We start from the raw sequence: 20,620 nt of genomic DNA, 5'->3' as shown, positions 1-20,620 counted from the left end.
TGTGTTGCTACAGTTACAAAATACTCTACATGCGTGAACTTTTCAAAAATTGATATTTATTTTAAATTAATATTAGTTGTAACATTATTCTAAATTTTAAAATATATTAATATCATACAATCTTGCACATATGTATATATATGTGCACTTTGTGAGCTTTCGAATATCGCTAATCGAATAGAGTAACGATCGATATAGAGTAACTGAAATGTGTAAATATCAGTATATGATTGTAAATCTTTTTTTACAAACAAGACCTTTAATGTAAGCGCTGAAGTATTCGTATATATAGGTTGTATGTGTTTGTGTTACACGACGATATCCATATCGTATCCACATACATACATATAACAATAATTATTAAGTAATCAAAGTTAATTAATTAGAAATTAAAGCATGACTAACTAGTACGACTAATACTACACGAAAATATGAATCTAAATGGATTATTCTATATAATGTTTTTTTGAAAAAAATGGGGCACATGCAGATTTTATTTTCCTAAAGATAACAGTTATATTATTCTTGATTCGTCTCTAAAATCTTTGAAAATGATGATAATTTTTCATTTAGTAAAAGATAATAATTATTGCGAAATTATCAAACAAGATAATAGTTATTAACTCTGTGTAAAAACAGTGCACATTGACAATTCATTCAATGGTCAGCGTAAAGGTGAGAAAGAATGATGATTGATTCTTTAATTATTAGTAATATTACAGTGACAATTCATTTAATAATCGTTATAAAATCAATTCAAAACCAATTATTGATACTTATATTATCAGAAAATTTTATATCATAAAAAAATCTTAATGCAAGATCTTTGCTTTTTCCAATACTGAAAAAATATATCTCTGAATAAACGTTTCCGAGCTTTTTTTATCTGTAATTCGATTTCTAGCGTAAATTGCCTGACAGAAGCAAAAAGCCATATCGATAGACATAGTAAAGTACATTACCGTTCTATATCGATACTCGAACTAAATCTCTGTGTATATGTGTGTGTGAATAAATACTGTTCTGTGATCATTTATTTTAAATCCGGATATAAAAAGAAAAAATATCCTCACGGCCTCCTACGCCTTTTCAAGCCTTATAACAGGACAGCTACGATCCCGCGTATCACGGACAACTTCGTAAGCGCGAGAAAGCGTAATGTTTTAATTAATTTAACTCGAGGCAGAGGTTTGAGCGCGCGTCGCTCTTTCTATATCGGCATCGAGAATGCTTCTAAAACAACCCCCAATGGTTCTCGGAGCTCTTTTCAGAGCGACCTCAGGCGACGGCAATGGTAGACCAAGCTCTCAATTCACGTAAACCAATTATCGCCCCTGTCGATTCATAGAACCACAGAGAGACATAGAGATATTCAATCTTTTATCATGGGGACGCTCGTAAATTCGATTGAAAATACATTTTTTCATTGTAATATCACTTTTGATTATATGCTGTAGAATTTTAACAAAAACTGCAATAATTTATGATTCGTTATAGGAATTGAAAATTAATTTCATTCCATTAACGTAGTCAACAATAGTATCTTTTTTTATGGATCGTACAAATTTTATTTTAAATAAATTAATTTTTAACTAAATATATGTACTAAGTACTTGCTTCACGCTGTAAGTGTCGAACACGCGTGAAAAATTAAATACAAGATTAAGAAATCAGTAATAGATTACATGACATTCACTTACTCATCTCATTTTACTGAGAAAGAGAGATTTTTTTTGGATTATTTCTTTAATTTACAAAATGATGTGATAGAGAAATATATTTAAATATAATGGTGAATTTATGAGTGCTACAAGTGTATATATAACTTTAGGCATGAATATGTAAATTGATGGTGCGCGCACATATATCGTCGACGGAAAACGCATGCGAAGCGAAACAACTGTATTAATGCTATCTCAAGCGGCATATTCGCGCTTCGTCGAGCACGACGTGGAAATCAACACTCCTTCTCTAGTTCCGCTTTTATTAGGCTTGTCGGAACAAATTGAGTTACGATTTAGAATTTTTAAATTCTATCGAAGTTATATATACTCTACACGTTTTCGCCCTGGATTTCCTCAATGTTAGTCCTTCGGCGTCGCGTCGAATCGATTTTTGTTTGACGGCTTACTCACGATAAGACGCAAATCCATTTACGATTGTCGACCCACAATATTCTCGATTTCGGCAAAAATACAATGGCGGATGTTCTAATGGGCAAATTTATCGGTCCGAGTATATCTTGAGAATCTGACACAACGAAACAACGCGCGAATGAATTTCACAAATTATAAATTATTATTATCGAATTGAAATCTTTTTAAAAATAATCCATATAATTTTAAATTCTACAGATCCTTTTTATAATTATAAACTAATTTTAAATTATGTGAAAAACAAAAAATTAAATAAATGATTAAAAAAGATCTATGTAATTCTACATAAAATACATAATTTACATTATATTATATATAATTTTCTGAATCTCATATAATAAATCATAAAACAAATCAAAAACTTTAACAATTTTATTTGTAATAAAATTTGAAATATGTTTCACGTAACAATAATCCCTTTATATACATTTTAATTTCTACTAATTTCTATTAATTTTAATTTTTTTATAGAAAGCAATAAAAAAGTTTGGATGACAACTTGGGTTATTTATCATTAATATTAATTAATTAACTAAATGTGTAATGACTTGTGTCAGTACATGTGTGTGTATTTAAAGTTAATTAATCGCGCGCGGGTTTCTTCGACAAGTTTATTTGTGTATGTTTATTTAATTTCGTTTTTATGTAAAAACATTTTGCAAAGAAATCCTTAATTCAGCTTTTGTATAAACACTGAGTTGCAATTTCTATTCATTTCTCTTGGTGAAAACGTGAACAGCATGCTACTGCGAATTTACTTTTTGTTCGATATTTTGAAATCATATTCCGTTTTGACGTAATCGCGAAACCATCAACATCTATATTGAATCACTTCCCTGATTTGCTCAATATGTTCAGTTATCATTGCGTGTCATTATTTTCTTGTCCCAATAAAATTTATTCAAGTATTCTCATTAATATCGCCCAACTAAAATAGCGATCTATATCTATTCTTTCGAAAATACTTTAAAATAATGGACTATTGTAGGAAACGAAAGTATGTCCAATATAAAAACGGTAAATATTCGAAAGAGTATATCGATAATGCCAATGAAATCCGGTTATCGCAGTTTCTCTAAAGAGTTTCTTCGATATCAGAAACTTGACCATTCACCGATTTGCATTTATAACAGATTACGGCGAAAAATCTGCTTGCGTCGAAATGAAGATTTATTTTTAACAATTGCAAACACGTAATGATATCTTAATTGATCTTGATCTAACTTTATGATCTCGAATAACTTTTATAATTTTTTACTTTATAAAAGAAAAATTTATTAAAATAATCAAAATTTTTTATTTTAGCAAAAGGTCTGCTTAAAATATTTTATATTCTGAATTACATAGTAGAAAAAGATTTTAGTTTACATTCTAATTTTTTCAAAAAAACTTATAATCCTTGTATAAAAAATATTCATTTATCACATCGAAAGATGTTTGTATCAATCAAAGTGTACTTAGAGAGAAAACTGAAACTTTTTTCTATTATACAATTCAAAACATAATATTTTAAACATATCTTTTGCTAAAATAAAAAACTTTGATTATGTTTTAATATTTTAAATCATAAAAAAATAATTAGTTTTTGTATAAATAATAACTTATTAAAATATATGTATATATATATATGTATATATATATATATATATATATATATATATATATATATGAGACATGAAATTTTAAAGTAGTTGAAAGCAAGAAAACTATTCTACGATATGAGAAAGATCATGGGAATAGAATTTAATTTCCCAGAAGTTATGAATTAATAATATTATTCTTCTAGCACGTACACACACTAAGCATTTTACAATATTTATTCATAGAAAATTATTATAAAAGTTATCCTAACACTAATTGTAAGTTAATTACATTCATATCTTATATATATTTAGAATATTTTATTCTTTAAATTGAATATGTAGTATTTTTAATTATCAAGAAATATTAATCTAAAATATTGATATATTCTATACTAAATATTGATATATTTTATACTTCTAGCTGCTCATAATCTTAAAATTGCTTTTATGTGTGAATTGAATAAATTACTTATTAAAATTAATAAAAGTGCCTGAAAGGTAATACGAAAAAAGAGACGCAGATATTATACAAATGTTAATTGTCTATGCTATTTCTAAATTTTTGGTATTTCTTAATTTCGTTCTCGGTTAGCATTTACAAAGCGATAACGAATTGCGTTTCAAAGCCAACCCAGAAAAGAGAAATTAATTTGCATGAAAAATCAACCAAAAAATCAGCTAATAAAGGTATACGTATCTCTCTGTACATGAATATTTCCTTGAACATTACATTGCATATTTGTGTACATTTTTTACATTGTGAATAAAGAATCTGCAGTTTATATCAATTCTGACATATCATATTGAGATATGATATATTGATATCAAAGTAGGATCTTAATGTAATTTATTGACATTAAATTAACAGATACTTTTTTTTGCGTCAATAATATTGTATTTAATCAGTTTAAAAAAAAAAAATTGAAAATTTACAAAGTTTACTTTTAGTTTTTTTTTCTTACAAAATTCTTAAACGCCATCATGGAACATTTTCACGCGGATCATCTTCGCTGTTATAATTATTCAAGAGAATATTTACAAACAAATATTTGTCGATGAATATTGACGAAACCTATACATTGATCGAGAGTGCAAAAACGCGCCACGATGTAGTTTCAGCGGAAGTTACTCTTCCGGCTATTCGGATTGAAAACATTTAACTAGGATGTGGAAAATTTTTTTATAAAAAAGAAGAAAAGAACAATTAAAAATATCAAATTATTCGATCTTCTTTAAACTTGTGAAGTTTTATCTATCTTGCTCGGATGAATCATTTATTACAGATAATTTATATGTACAATTTCTTTTCTTCCTCAACTCCTTGAATTTCGCGAGTTAATTGATAAAACCTTGAGAAATTTCAATCATAATTTTTCACTCTCTAGTAAGAATTATGTAGGTTTCTATTTTATGAGGAAATTATATGTCAGTGATATCTGATTTAACAGCGCTATTCGATTTATATCAGAAATAAAAATTTTACTTCTAGAAATTATTTAGTCACATAAATATAAAATAGACAAATATAAAACGACATAAATAGGATTATAAAACAAAATAAAAATAATATAATGTATATATACATATATATATTTTTTTGAATATATAGTAAAAATATATTCTTGTGTGTTATTATATTGTTTTATTAAAATGTTTTACAAATCTTTTCACAAATATTAAAACATTTGTTGCTTGGAGTTAATCATTAGTAAATGCTGTTTATTAACATGATATTTATTAACAATATTTATAATGATGATCAATTTTGATTCAATTAATATTTCTATAATTAAATGAAAGTGAACAAATTTTATATCTTTTTTCCTATTTTATAATTTTTTATCTTTAACTTGTTTCATACTTGTTTACATGTTGTTGTTTTCTATCTTTCTTATCTCTTTTTTCTTGCCTTGATATTTTTCTTTCCATTTCTCTTCCTGTTTTTTTTTTTACTTTATGGTTCTATTTTTATTTTTCATTTCTTACCTTTTTTCCTTTTTCTCTTTCGTTACTCCTTCCTTTCTTTATTACGCTTTCTTCGATATTTTTTATATTGTTTATTTTTCCGTTTTATTTGTTCTGTATTATTAATATCTTTGAAAAGCGATATTTATTCCCATACGCATATCACATTGGTGGAAATTTTGAGGAAAAATCTGTGCTGAAAGAGTATATAATTGCTATTTCCATTCTAGAAATTTTACAGGACAATACGAAACACCCTATAGTGCATCTAATTGCTCCGCTTTTACCGTGAAAGGGAAGAGAAAGCTTCTCTGCTTTAATTGGATTAAAATTGTGATTGTTCCAGAAACATTCTTATAAAATTTCCTACAGTAATTTTTAAAAAATCAGAAATGTAATACGGCAATTAGCGAAAGTGACTTTTAAAAATATCTTCTAATTCGATTATATATATATAAATGAAGAGAGAAACAGAGAGAAGTATTAGGTCAAAATAAATTTAAAACAAATATTTCATTTGAGAATTAATTCATAATTAGATTCAAATTCTTCGTTAAGATCGATATTATAAATAATCGTTTAGACTGATAAATCCAATGAATCTGTCACTGGGGTGCCATAATATTCGTTTAATGTATCGAAATACAGCCATGTATACATCGATGCCTAATCTAGCATGAATTAACATTCAATATCCCTATGAAATACGTAAGCATTCACCCTCATTTTATGCATTTCCTTTTCCTGCACCTCGTTATGTATTAGCCATGTCAAAGACTCCCCTTTTTAGCCGCGAGATGTTACTCGGACTTCTTCGATACTCGCGATAAGCTTTATCCCCTCGTGCTCAAAAGCTATTATTTGCTTTAATCAGGGCTGTATTTAGTTAGTCATTTTATGAACGTGAACACTTTGTTATTATCCAGCTATTAGTATACGTTGTCTTTATTTTCATACGTTAATGATTAGCGTTCTATTTTTAAAGCAAAAGTAATATTGCAAATATAACGTGTTCATGAATAATTTATTTAAAATTTTTTTTTTATAGTTACATTGAAAAAAATAAAAATTTTGCCTAAATTATTAATTATGACACACACATAATAATTCTAATAACAATATGTTATTTTCTAATTTTTAAGAAATAAAAAATGATTGCAATCTTACATGTTATGGAGAGAGATTTGTTTTAGAATTGGATAAAAAATACTGCACTACGCAAATACATTTGTTACACAACACCCTGTGTACGATTTGTAGGATTTCAACAAAGTCTAAATAAATGCATTTTTCTCAAATCAAAATGCATTTCCGGTCTGCGCTTATTTTGATATTCTATATCAAATCATGCCATCCTTGTTTAAATTCGAGGCGCTACGAGATAGAGATGGAAAATTAAGTGAAAATCATATAATATCAACTACATTGTGTATGGCGAATAGATCGATTCAGATGGATACAACTATCAAAGTTTATATCTAAAGAAAAAACAAACAACATGCTTGTGGACTAACGCTTTAATTAAAACTGATATTTCCAAAGCCTTCGTTTTATCGCTCGATCTTCTCCGCGATTTGGCACAACATTTTATTTGATTGTTACGATCTGCATTACGTAGAGGATAAACCGCACAACTTAATCCTTGATTGTTTCTAGCTCACATTAATGGAAGGTAATCTAATTTCTTTTCTCGGGGATAATTTAGTAGAAAATAGCTTAATAGACGATTGTATGATCATATTGTTTTTAATTGAAATTATTTAATCAGACAATTATATTATTTAAAAAGTAAGAAAATAATTTCTCGACTTGTGTGGAAAGTGTTATCTTCCTTCTCGATATAAAAGGATCGCAACATCAAGAGGAACAAATCGTTTAAAGTTTAAGCACGCAACTTCTTACTTACAACGCAAAAAAAAGAGAACTTCAAATCGCTTTCGCTTTAAATCGGATAAACGCATGACACAGTTGAACGGATTTTATTTGAAATCAGAGCCAAATTAAAAGTTTGTATTACGTCGTCAAGTCTTGGTCGCCGTTACTGGCCTTAATTCTCTGTTTCCAGTCGTTGCATCCAACTCGAGAATGAAGAGAAGATTTTTATATTTTACGAGTTTCGTACCGCCCTAACCCTCCTTCCCTTTATTTCCGGCCATTCTATTTCCAGATCTATCATGGCCAAATGAATAATAAAGTGTCTGAAATTTCCAAGTCTAAATTATAAAGAAATTAATCTATTTAAAGAAATAATTTCTCTTTAAAAAACATTACAATATTACAAAGATATATCATATCAACAGTAAGAAAAAATGCAAAATATTTTTATTACACAACCAGAACAATCTGTAGAACATTCTGTTCCCCCAAATTGAACAAATCTTATGAGTTTCGTACCATCTTGACTCGTCTTTCTTTTATACAAGTATTCGGCCATTCTATTTCCAGACGTCTATCATGACCAAACGAGTATTTAAAAAAATGTCTGGAACTCCCGAAATAATGTGCTCTTTAAAGTCAAAAGATAGTAAGGGTATTTGAATTTATATAGTTCATTACGAAAAAATGCGTAAAACTCCCCCTGATTTTGAAAGTTATGAATATTTACTATTTAATTAAAAGTCAAATCAATTTTTATGTTTAAATTCTAAAAGAGTTAATCTATTTAAATAAAATAATCTTGAAAAAGCACACAGAGATACCATCATACAGTCAGAAGAAAAAATGCAAAATATTATTGCATAATCTTTGTCTTCCTAAATTTTACACATTACGAAAAGAAAGTTTGACTATATCTCCGTTACATAACATTAAATATTTACGCGTTACTAAATAAAAATATTTTTTTTTTAGAAAACTTTAATTGAACTTCGTCCCCCCCCCCCCTCCCCAAATAGGAGTTCGCTTTAATCAAATCTGGGTTGAAACTCGATTTGTAGGTCCTACTTTGAACAGGTAATATCAGTTGACTTACTGACGAACTTCGATCAAATGAAGGAAGCTTGCGTCTGCATCGAAATAAGATCTTAATCCCAGCCAACTAAGCTGAAGATCAATCAACGATAATTTTAAACGTAGAACTCCACGTGCAAAATCAATCAATATAACTACATTTGATAAGAAATCTATATATATATATATATATATATATATATAAAAGAAGCAGAAAATTATTAATTCCAAGATTATTGCTTCTAACATAATATTTACACACAATTTTATTTAAAAAAATAACTTTAAAAAAATGTTGATAAAAATATATCAAGAAAGATGTATTTACATATTATATGTTGTACTATAGGTTGAAACATTCTGTTCAATATTATTCGGAGACATTTGTACATATTTTTGATTACATGTTTCCCAAGACTATATGCGACGGAAAGTTATTGAAACACCTTATATGGTAATACAACTACGCAAACGTTATTTCTATTTGGCGTTGTACATTTTAGGTTAAAATAAAAATGCGATCACGATTCACCCTAAAAACATGAGAGATCTCATCTTGATTCGAGTAGCGCATATCAAATGTATTGTAAACTTTTTATCTGAGAACGAATTGAAAATATGCACGACTTGTCTTAAAGAGAAGCCACAGATCGCTTATTTTTAAGAAATATTTCATTTTATTCATGTTTTATTTCTAAGAAATGTGAAATTTTATTTACTTTTGAATTATATTTTTTCCCAGAATCTTTTTGCTATTGAAAAATATCTTCAAACATTCCGATATCGATTATACGTGAAAGTGACACATGTACTCACGAGTGTTATCATAGAGTATTCCATTGAGCTCGTCGAAACAAGGGATGGTAGCCAGAGTGCCGGGAGGCGTTCGGGGCCAGCACAATATAGTGTCCCAGTTCACTTCACATTCCAACCGATCCTGTTTCCTGTTTTGATCCTGATGCTCGCGTTCGAGACACTTAAACTGCTCGCTGCTAAGCGACTCGTTTAGTTCGTTAATGTAGTTCAATACGTTCAACACGTAATTGCCGTCGACCAATGGTTCTGTCTCGTTTGCAAGGAACCAGGCCATATCTGGTGCCCGCCGTAATCATCGAGTCCAACCCTGTCGCGCTATTTTTCCACGGAGATCCCTTTCTCAGTTCGGGATAAATCTAAAAAGAAAAAAAGAAGAAATCCCCTTTACATTTTCAAATGCTTTCATCATGGCAACGAAACTTGACTCGAACATAAAGTTACAGAGAAAACGCTTGATGTATCTCTATATTTTTATTTATATATATATTGAATTTATTTTTTTACAGCGTTTTTGTTATATTAGAATATTACAACACGCGCACCATTTATTTCTTCACGCTTATAATATTTAATAAACTGCAATTAAAATTTTTTTAAAAAATCTCAGAATAGGAAAATTTGGCGTAAAATAATAATATTAAATTAATTTACGCAAATATAACTTATTCTATGTTCTGAATATAATCTATTCTTATAATATGCGAGTTGATTCTATGTTATTTTTTTACAATCAATCCGTTAGCAGAATCAGAAGATATAACATCAAAAAATTTTGTTTTAACTAATGTAAAGCCAAGTTATTAATTAATTGAATTAATATAATATAATGTCATGTTACATGTGATGATAATAAATCACAAATATTGATTCTACTACTAATATACATTATTGATATAAAATTAGTACAAATTAATTTTACATATTAATTCTACATATATTATAAATTATATTATATATTATATTTTAAAAAGTTTTTAATCAATCAATTTTGATAACTTGATTCTTCATCGGTTGAAATAAAGTTATATGAAAATAAATTTCTAACAAACATGTATATATAAATTCGCATGTTACATGAGTGTAAAATGTTTACGTTTGTGTATCTATCGGCAATGATAATTAACTGGTAACAGAAGGAGTTTCCCTTCCCCTTCGATCTCTAATAGATCAACTAATAGATCAATTGACTAGATGTAATCAGATGAATACGACCAGAATCAACAAAAGGTAGCTCTAATAGTGGTCCGAAGAATAAGCAAGATAAGTGACCAATACTGGTCAAAAGGCGTAATAAGACGTATTTAAAATATCTAAAGAATAAATATTCGCATTTCCCATTTTATCTATATATAATGGCATCAAGAATTCCGATGCATTCGTAAATTACAATTAGGACACTCCCAAAATCTCAATAATTGCGATTAAGGCATACTTTCGAAAAATTTCGATTATCAATATGTATACTTATTTATATATATATATATATATATATATATATATATTTTTTTTTTTTTTAATTTATATTATTAATATATATGTATTCTAATTTAAATTTATATCACTTTTAGGGTAAAAAACATGCCCTTATAATATATGTATATAGTTAATCAAAATGTGACAAACTGTCAAAATTTCTTTACATTCTCATTATACGCGTTATACAAAACGCGTTGTATACTCTGTAGGTTTCTGTCACTCTTTTCCACGCAATATCCAAGGAAGGTATGCTAAGAATTTTCTTCTAGAAATTTTGACACGTCCGATTTTATAGCCTTTACATCGACGACTTAGTATATAGTCGCTATCGTCTTTTAGTACGAAAAATTACTGTGAGAAGGCAAGGAAAATTCGCTATATTTTCTCGAATGTCATCCTTTCACAAACGGAAGCGCTCTATAAATTGTCGCGGATTTTCGAGATTATGCATATATTTGTTGAACTTTCCACGCAAGAAAGTTTCCGCATAAGAACACTCATTGTCAGTTCAGACATTCCCAGTAATGTTCGTGTAATATCTAACAAAAATAATAATAAATTCTTTTGCGTTAAGTTTACTCAGACTTCACTATTGCTGAAACTGTTTTTGTAGTATAAGACAAACGGATGATAAAGAAACTTTTTTGCAAATTAGTTCATTATACAAAGTAAACTGTATAATAATTCAACCACTTTGAATATAAAAACTTTTATAAAGTATAATCAATTTTGTTGTCTTGAATAATATAAAATTCTAGAGAGAATTTTCGAATACATACAAGAATACATACAAGATTATTGAATGGATATAGAAATATATGTTAAAATTTTGACTTGATTTTTTCAATATTTCAAATTACGTTTGTCTTCAAGCATTTTATATTAAAATAAAAATTGGCTCAAATAATATTAATCAAAAAAATTAATTAAATTTTCTCGTATTTGAATTTATGTATTAATAAACTTGTCATATTAATGATATTAATAAAGATGAAAATTCTCGCTAGATTCACGAAACAATGAAAGTTTTCATTAAGCAAAATAAGATTATTTTTATATTAAAATGTATATTATGTTTAATTAAAGAAAGATACGTGTGCATACTATTACTATATATCTCAATGTGTGTGTGTGTGTGTGTGTGTGTGTGTGTGTGTTGTGTGTGTGTGTGTCGATGTTTCGATGTCACATTCTCTCTATTTATCGGTTGCGAATTCGGTGTGTCATGTTGATTTATTAAAAGATTAATCCTTGTTAATCCTCGACGTCTTTATCCGCCGACGTATGCTTATTTCTTGAAAGATGAACCGAGATTCAAAAGGCATTTTCCTTTTTCTGACATGTAATTATCCCTTTTAAGAAAAGTAAATCTTCTACGCTCTTAAAAAAGACTATGATCTCCATGCGTGGAAAATTTTCTTAGAATTTCTCGAAATATCATTTTTTCTTTGAAAAAAGCTCGAAATAATAACGTAATTCGTCAACCTCTTGACGTTTTCTCAAGATCATTGAATCGCTTTCTTAAACTAGGTCATGTTGATCCCTCGAGTCTTTCTTTGCCTTTCTTTTTGTGGAAATTCTGAACGTGACAAGCGACATTCAAATACAATAAGCGACCATGAAATGCATTCTATATAGCTTTTTCCTTGGCATGTAATTCTTATGATCAAAAATTTAAATCTTACTAATCACACACACACACACATTTAGCTCATTTAATATATCTTAACATACACAAAATTTTTAAATTACACATTTTATATTCATTTTTATAACGTGCAATTATTAAGTATATTTATAAATTACTAAATATACATCATCATACTCTCTCTACTATTTTATATAAAATAATTTTTAAAGATAATAAATAAAAACATTTAAGTATTGATGCGCAGTTTGAAAAGAAACTGTCATGTTTTTCGATATACTTTTTATAAGAAAGAGATTTATCGAGCGATTTAGTTTCTCCGTAATTTCTTAACTCGCGTCCGTGTTGAAGTACGAGACGCTCAGAATGACAAACGGTTCAGATCAGACTGTCAAACGGTTACGATCATCCACTATGCATGGAGCCCTTAGTCCACGAAGACGCCACTTTGGAACGGAACAGTTAGACGAAGCTCTTGGGTCGAAATCAATAATATCGATCAGTCAGTAGTACTCCTACAAACGCAACTCACTATGTGTTGAGGAAGCTGCGGCAATGCGTTCTCCCATTATCCGGGATGTACCTCTCTTACAGTACTCCAGGATAGTGATTCTAGAGATATATAGGGCAAAGATAGCTCCTATAGAGCGATCGAATGTCCTAAATTAATTATTTTTCGCGATTATTGTGACTACATTTTATCATATATGAAAAGTGTTGAAAAGCTCAATATGATAACAATAATATAATTTATAATTTTGCGACAATATATATATATATATATATATATATATATATATATATATATTGGTGTAAATATATATGTATATAAGATATAAAACTAATATTTTTTACGATACTGGCAGAATCAGCAACGGAACGATGTCGCAAAAAGTTAACAAACGTTTACATATAATTCACGAAAGCTCAATTCTCTCTCGGCAAGGCCTCGAGAAAATTTCGTTTACCGAACGAATCAGTATTGAACTCGTTCACTTTTCCTCTTTTTTCCGATCTTCGTCGTTTGACCTTCCTCCCTCGGGAAACCGCACAAAACGAGTATACTATTCGCCTTTAACTGGCGCAGGTATCCTTTTCGATAAAACCAACCTATTCTTAAACGAATCAATCGATCAATAATATTTCCGTAACTCTAATTAGAGAACTCTTTATAAAAATAGTAAAAAGATATAACGTTCAATTAAATTTTGGTAAATAAAGTCATTTCAGTTTTCAATAAAAACCCAACATTCTATTTTTGCTCTAAATAAAATTGACGAAAATCTCAAAAACAAATGCAAATGAATTTTTGTTTTTTGAGAAATATCAGTTAACTGGCACGACAAATTTATAACGCAAAAGCGATGATAAGATCTTATCGAGAAGAAACTTATTTGTTTTCATGAAACTCGTAGCGAGTTTCAAAAGAGTTACAAGAAGTTTCTCGGCAGAAAATATATCCAACAAAAAAATATTATTCGATTATTCAATTTAATTTAAAATATTATAATATATATTCATAACTGAGAAACATAGTACTAAATCTCTTCATAAAAGATCGTCACAGGAAATTTCAGGATATCATAGACGCACAATTTTGAAATAAATTAAATATATAAATACGAATGAAGAAAGAAAAAGAGAGAGCTCAGCTTAAAAATTTCAGATGAAACAGCATAAGTCTTTGACATTTTTATTTTTAAAAATATAAAAAATTTATATACGAATCAAATGTTTTATTGCGATATAAATTTTTTGTGATAACAATTTTGTTTTTAAATATTCATATATAGATAGAAAATATTAATAATAAAATTAAATAAACACGAATTTGTCTATACTGCCCTTTATATTTTTATTTTCAAGAGTAATATTTTTAAAAAATATTGAAATACAAACAAAAAAAGAAGTAAGAATTGTTATCAAATTTATTAAATCATAATGCTATAATTTTGTAATTTGTATAAACGTATAATATAATAATTAATAAAATTATAAAATATATATTAATTGTATTAATAATAGAAGATATTAAAACATATATACAATGTAAGTAAAATATATTAATACTATCAACTTTATTAAATCATCACGTTATAATTTTATACTTTTTATAAATGTACTTATTAATTTCTTTGTTTCCGCTAGTCTTTTCTCTCTCTCTCTCTCTCTCACACTCTCTCTTCAATTTAACTTTCTTAAAATTACAAAGATAACGTGTCTCACAGAAATTAATAAAAAACAACTCGTTTTAATCAAATTTTCGAATAAGTAAATTTGTTTCTGTAAACAAGTTTTGCGCGGCTTAAATTGCATTAGAAACTGTAACTCTCTTATATGCGGAAGACCGCGTCCCCCCTATCTTATAGTTTTATCTACGACGAAGGTGCACATTCTCTCCTAATCCTCGAGATATAACCAGTCTCTCGGCTTCCTTAATCTTCGCGAAAGACGCGTTACTTCGTACTCTGGGAATGAGTTCCGGATCGCTAATTTAAAAGCGATTACTGCGCGGCGCAGTCAGCAAGGGATTTATCGGCAATTTAACCCTTTCGATGTTGCCCTCGAAAGGGTCTATAAAAGTGTACATGGGCGGATTATTATTTGAGGCGGAAGGAAAGAAAGAGATTATGGCGTTGAAAAAAATGATTGGCGAATTGATGGGCTCGATAATTTTCATTTGCGCACGCGCCTACATATTAATTCATTGAACCAAGCGGCCCGAATAAATTAAATTTCAAGCTAATGTCAAGTATAATAGCTGATGTAATTACAATGCATCTAGCTGCACATTAATCTTGAATACAATTGAGATCAAATCTCCTTGCGTCAATATATGAAGAACTATGCGGAGAATTAACATTTGCAAATCATCGTGCGTTGAATTTAATCTCAGGAACTGTAGAATCGCGAAAAAATTTATTTATACCAGCAGCGTAACGCGAAGTAATCGCATTACGATAATCGCGTTGGAATCGCACGATTCGATGATAGTAAAAGCCTTATACTTGAGAACGATACATATACTTTAGAGCCGCGTTAATTCTTTGCGATTCGGATTATTTCCAGTTTTTCTCTCTTTAGCTTTGAAATTTTATCAATCTGAAATTATATAAACATTATAAAAAGAATATAATATCTTAATAAACGTAATTATTTATTATCGCGAATATTGTGTAGAGAATCTCGCGAGTTTATTATACTGAATCAACATTTCGAGGAAAGAGCTAATCTTCTGGCAGAAGGATGAAATTGCATGAGCGTGAAATGCAGTTGCTACAATAGTTAAACTATGATACAACAACGCATATTGTAATATAATAGTTTCATGCGAATTGTATTATATATTATACTAGGAGTCGAGTCCCCTTGCGAAAACTAATCGACATCAATGAAAGGTATTGCAGTTGCATTTTTCTGGGAAAAATATTTTATGATATTTTTTGTCCGAAGCCGATTATAGGCGTGCAACAAATACATCTCATTTCAACATTATATATAAATAATTCCTTGAAAATGTAGTTTTGCGCGTGTGCGCTTATTTTATAAAAAATATCATTTTATCAGATGGGAAAACTGCACGTTGCTGCTCCCATACAGTTTTGCAATCATCTAATACTTTTCATCGATACCGAGACGCTTCCAATATCCTACCGTTACATCAGCGCGATGATGAACACCTTAATCCTTCCGGCAAACGGTTTTCGCTCGGCGATAATCGTGAAATGTAGCTTCACTATGCCGATACAATCGCACAACCGCGCTAAATGTTGCGGTTAAAACGGCACTATATAAGCTATTTATATTGCATTTTATATTGCAAATCCCTCACATTTGCAAATTTAATTGCTTCCAATATCGTTTTCTTTAGCCGACTATAACTCTCGGCGATAATCTCATAAAGCCTGGATTCTTCATGAAACGTGTTTCACGGAATGCTCGTTCAATTCGTAGCTATATCGCGACACAATCTCATCGCACTATTAATACCGCGATCTATCAACTGGTTGTATCAACAACGCGACCGCGAATTAAGCTACAGAGAGCTTTTCATCGGAAAGAGAAACGTTATGCTCTTTATCTTTAGATTTTACTCCATCTATCTTCCTCTATACGTTAGCTCGTTCTCTTTTCTTTTAATTTTTTAATTTATGCAGGACAAAATGCTTCTAATTTCGTACCGTCTACCGGCCAGCGATGACACGCGACTGCCAGCCGGCGGCACGTGCTCCAGGACGAGGACCACTACCGGCCACCTCCGCGGCTGGTTCTACGCGACGACGCCGACGGCGAAGTCGACTTTGCGGCGGCCGCGTCCGCGCAGTATTGTCAGACCAGTTAATACGACCCCATAATTCTTTATATTTTATATATATATTTATATGTATATAGGACGTCAGGACGCTCCGATACTTTGAGGGGTTGAATTTGCCCGTAGCGAAGGGGAGTATTATAAGTAAGAGATTATCATTTGTATCGAACTCGTTATCGCAAATGATGAATATATATGCGTAGAATATGAGAATCTCGTATAAAACGACCGAATTTCGTCGTCATTTGCCAAAGTATTAAGTAAGCGGGATATAATTCTGGCAATACTTTGCGTTCGCGACTTGGTGACTCTAATATGGATTTTCTAGGCTGGTAGCCTAGAGCCGACGATGACGACTGAGCTGCTACTAGCAGGCGCGAGTACTAAACAAGGTGCGGATATGATGGGCATGCGCTACCGCGTTCGCGGTTTCTCTCCGCCGCTCTGGACATTGTATCCGCGATACCATCATCAAAGGGGTTGTCGTAAAACCTCCCACTCCCTCGAGTCGAGAGAAGTAGCAACTGACAAAGATCCCTATATACACAAACACTGTGATCGCATAAAAAAATTTTTATTTTTCGTTCTCGACTTATTTTCTCGCGTCAAAATCATGACTTTATTCCGTTTGTATCTCACGAATAACGAGCTAAAAAATGCAAAATGTTGAATATAAAAAGGAAGCTCTGCAAAAAAAAGAGAGACGCAAGCTGACTCGAACAGACTTGAGATTATGTCGCCAAATTCAAGAGAAAAAAATATGAATCTCAATGTCTGAAACTTCAATTAGCAGCTCGCACTATTTGAAAAAAATCTCTTCCCAATTGCATATCCCCTCGATATTCGTTCATATCACGTTTTCGTCACAGCAGGAAGATTAATTTCCTCTTTATCGCGAGTAATATCTATGGATTAGTAACAGAGTCCTCGTCCATCAGCTATTCTATTCACGTTGATCGTTCTGAGACCGATGCGATATAAAATCAAAATAATAGATATGAATTTTACAAGACATGATTCTTTATTTTGTAATTAAATTAAATATTAGATACAAATACAGATTTACGGGCGAAGAAAAGAGTAAGCAGTTTTTCGGATAATGATTCTTTTTAATTTATCGAATAAAGAACTACCATTTTTTTAAATAGAGAAGAGTTAGATTCATTGCCCATTAAAAATCATTACTGCATTACTCTACTTTAATATATTTTTTATTCAAATATCAGGTTGGAAGAATTTAATTAGAAAATTTAATTAGAAAAAATGCAGAATGTATGGCATTCGATAAAGTTTTGATAGAAAGACAGTTTCATATTCTTCGACAAACGACATCATTTTACATTTTACGCGAGATATCAAACCTATTATCAAGAACGGTAGTTATATAAATACTTAACCAAAGCTAACTAAAGTAAAGAGTGTTAGTGCAACTGATTCTAACTAAATTGACAAGTTGTAGTAAACGATATATTGGCGATCCCTCCAAATTGTTCCTCCAATTTACAGCCTATCTTGTTTATGTAACGTACTCGAGACTTTAAATTTATAACCCTATTGCACTATCTTGAGTTAGCTCGCTGCACATAAAGCGAAAATCATAACGGATTAAATCTTTACATCTGCCGACAAATATGACCATCTTCGCACTTTAGTCGTAACGTGACAAAAATATAATGCAGAAAAATTCATGAAGATGTGCTAGAGACGAATAGAACGGTTAGAATACATTATTAAAGGACGACTTGAGGGATGTAAAATTCAGTGAAACTAAACTAACTAAACTAACTTTTTTAATAAATTGATAAGATAGTTTGGATCTCTAATTAATATATGAGAAAAATAGCGCGTATGTGTTAAAAATAATGAAAAATTAAATTAAATTATGATTTAAAATCCAAGCTGAAGATTCTAAAGTAAAGATTTCGTTATAAAATTAGAAATTGAAAACAATATCACTTTTACGAATAAATTTTATTTATCTTTGTTTCGATACTATGTGAACGTAAAAAATAATTTGATAATAAGAATATTCTGCATTCTTTACATGCGTCCCACACTGCTCTTATGAATAAAATGAACTAAAATTTTACTTTTAAACAGTATCTATATTTGTTAAAATTTATTTCATCATATATTTTATTACATACATGTAAATAGTTTTTTTTTTATTTTATTTCTCTTTATAGTAATATTTATACTCTTTTAAAATTTTTGTCCCACGCTTTATTCCTTTTTTAAATAGAAATGTTCTAGAATTGAAAATATATTCAATTGCTTCACATATATATATTAAAATATTCTATTTCAGAGAATGTCAATAAAAATGAAAAATGCTTCTCATATCACTGTAAAGAATTTTATAACGAATATTCTGTAATACAAAGTAAAACAAATCAATCAAAAATAGTAATAATATACGAATAAATAACAAAATAAAATCATAAAGAGTGAAAAATGTTTATATTTATGGTCAAGTTTGTGTAAAACACTTGGTTGGAAAAATGCTGAAAATTATTTCTGCGTTAATTGACAGCTATATTGTTGCGCGCGACAGCATGACAGATTGAACTAAAATAATTAAGAATTATCAAATACGATATTTTAAGATATATTACCCTAAATACGAAAAATTAGAAGAATTGTTTAATAGAATTAAAATAAAATTAAAAGTCTTATAAAATTTATGTTCTAAGATTGAAAAATAGTATTTTTTTTAAATGATCACTTTATATCTAATTTTCTTTTTTTTTCTCTTCTCTACTTAATTATATTTAAAAACATTATACGATACTTTATCTTTTATCTTATTTTTATATTAGGTATAAATTATTTAAAACATATTCAGTATCATATGTAAAATATAGTGCGTTACAAATATATATATATATATAATTAAGCATTCGTATGTCTATTTAAAATCAAATGTATTAAATGTAAGCAAATTATGAATAATACATCAATAGAATACGTTTGTGTGTATACATTAGAAATTGAAGATAAAAGATAGAAAGTATATAATTTTTGGTTCTCTGATTCGTAGAGATGGTTTTCTCTTGGAAACGTTAAAGCAAGTCGAGCAAGAAGTTATCCATAAATCAGTACGAGCACTCAATACAGGTGTCTATGTTATACAGTAATACATTTCTTCGTAATTTTATTCAATTATTCTCTCTGGCGAAACTGTTTCGTCCTTTGCTCAAATCTTCGTCAACTAAATTATGCTGTTCTTAGTTGAGGAAGATTTAATAAACTAATATTGTCACAGAAAATAATTGAACAAAAGCACGAGAAGTCTTCTTTAAGTATTGAATAGCAGACAGCTATGTAGCTAATAGTTCATACTGGCCTGGACATTTTTGGATATTTGAAATTATTATTCGTGAATATATATTTTGGTCAACATTAATCCACACAACTTTTCCTCTTTCTATCGAGCTTTACGTTGGCAGGTATTTTCCTCTCGTCGCTTTTGAATTAACCTAGTTCTGCACACACGCGACGTTGAAAGCGACTGGATGGAAACCTTAAAGGAAATAGTGTGCGCTTCAGCTTTTATCTTTAGAGAAACCGCCTTTATTCAATAGCAGATCTACATTACCAGAGTTCGAAAACTATTTTGTTCAGAAAAATAAGCTCTATAAAAAGGGATTTGGTTTACAAATATATATATGCATCTAAAATAAATATTTACTTATTTTTTAACATATTTAATATA

At 29.4% G+C, this 20,620-nt stretch overlaps 1 protein-coding gene across 8 annotated transcripts in view; it reads right to left on the bottom strand.

The window, feature by feature from the left end:
• Positions 1-20,620, bottom strand: part of Dh44-r1 (Diuretic hormone 44 receptor 1) — a 59,372-nt gene that overhangs the window by 29,655 nt on the left and 9,097 nt on the right. For 5 of the 8 annotated variants that reach the window (XM_083083980.1, XM_083083987.1, XM_083083988.1 and 2 more), the window contains exon 3: positions 9,470-9,825. In XM_083083980.1, the coding sequence (XP_082940106.1) occupies positions 9,470-9,743 (274 nt within the window). In that variant the 5' untranslated portion in view covers positions 9,744-9,825. Of the gene's footprint in view, positions 1-9,469; positions 9,826-16,247; positions 16,343-16,774; positions 16,862-20,251; positions 20,429-20,620 lie in introns of those variants that run through there. The other 3 variants (XM_083083983.1, XM_083083984.1, XM_083083986.1) reach the window with 3 other exon arrangements.

The sequence above is a fragment of the Camponotus vicinus genome, unplaced genomic scaffold (genome assembly GCF_025532165.1).
Source record: "Camponotus vicinus isolate PSW18456_S1 unplaced genomic scaffold, iyCamVici1.0 SCAF_12, whole genome shotgun sequence".
Taxonomy (NCBI): domain Eukaryota; kingdom Metazoa; phylum Arthropoda; class Insecta; order Hymenoptera; family Formicidae; genus Camponotus; species Camponotus vicinus.
Note: the sequence above shows the minus strand (reverse complement) of the source record. Positions and strands in the feature narration are given on the sequence as shown.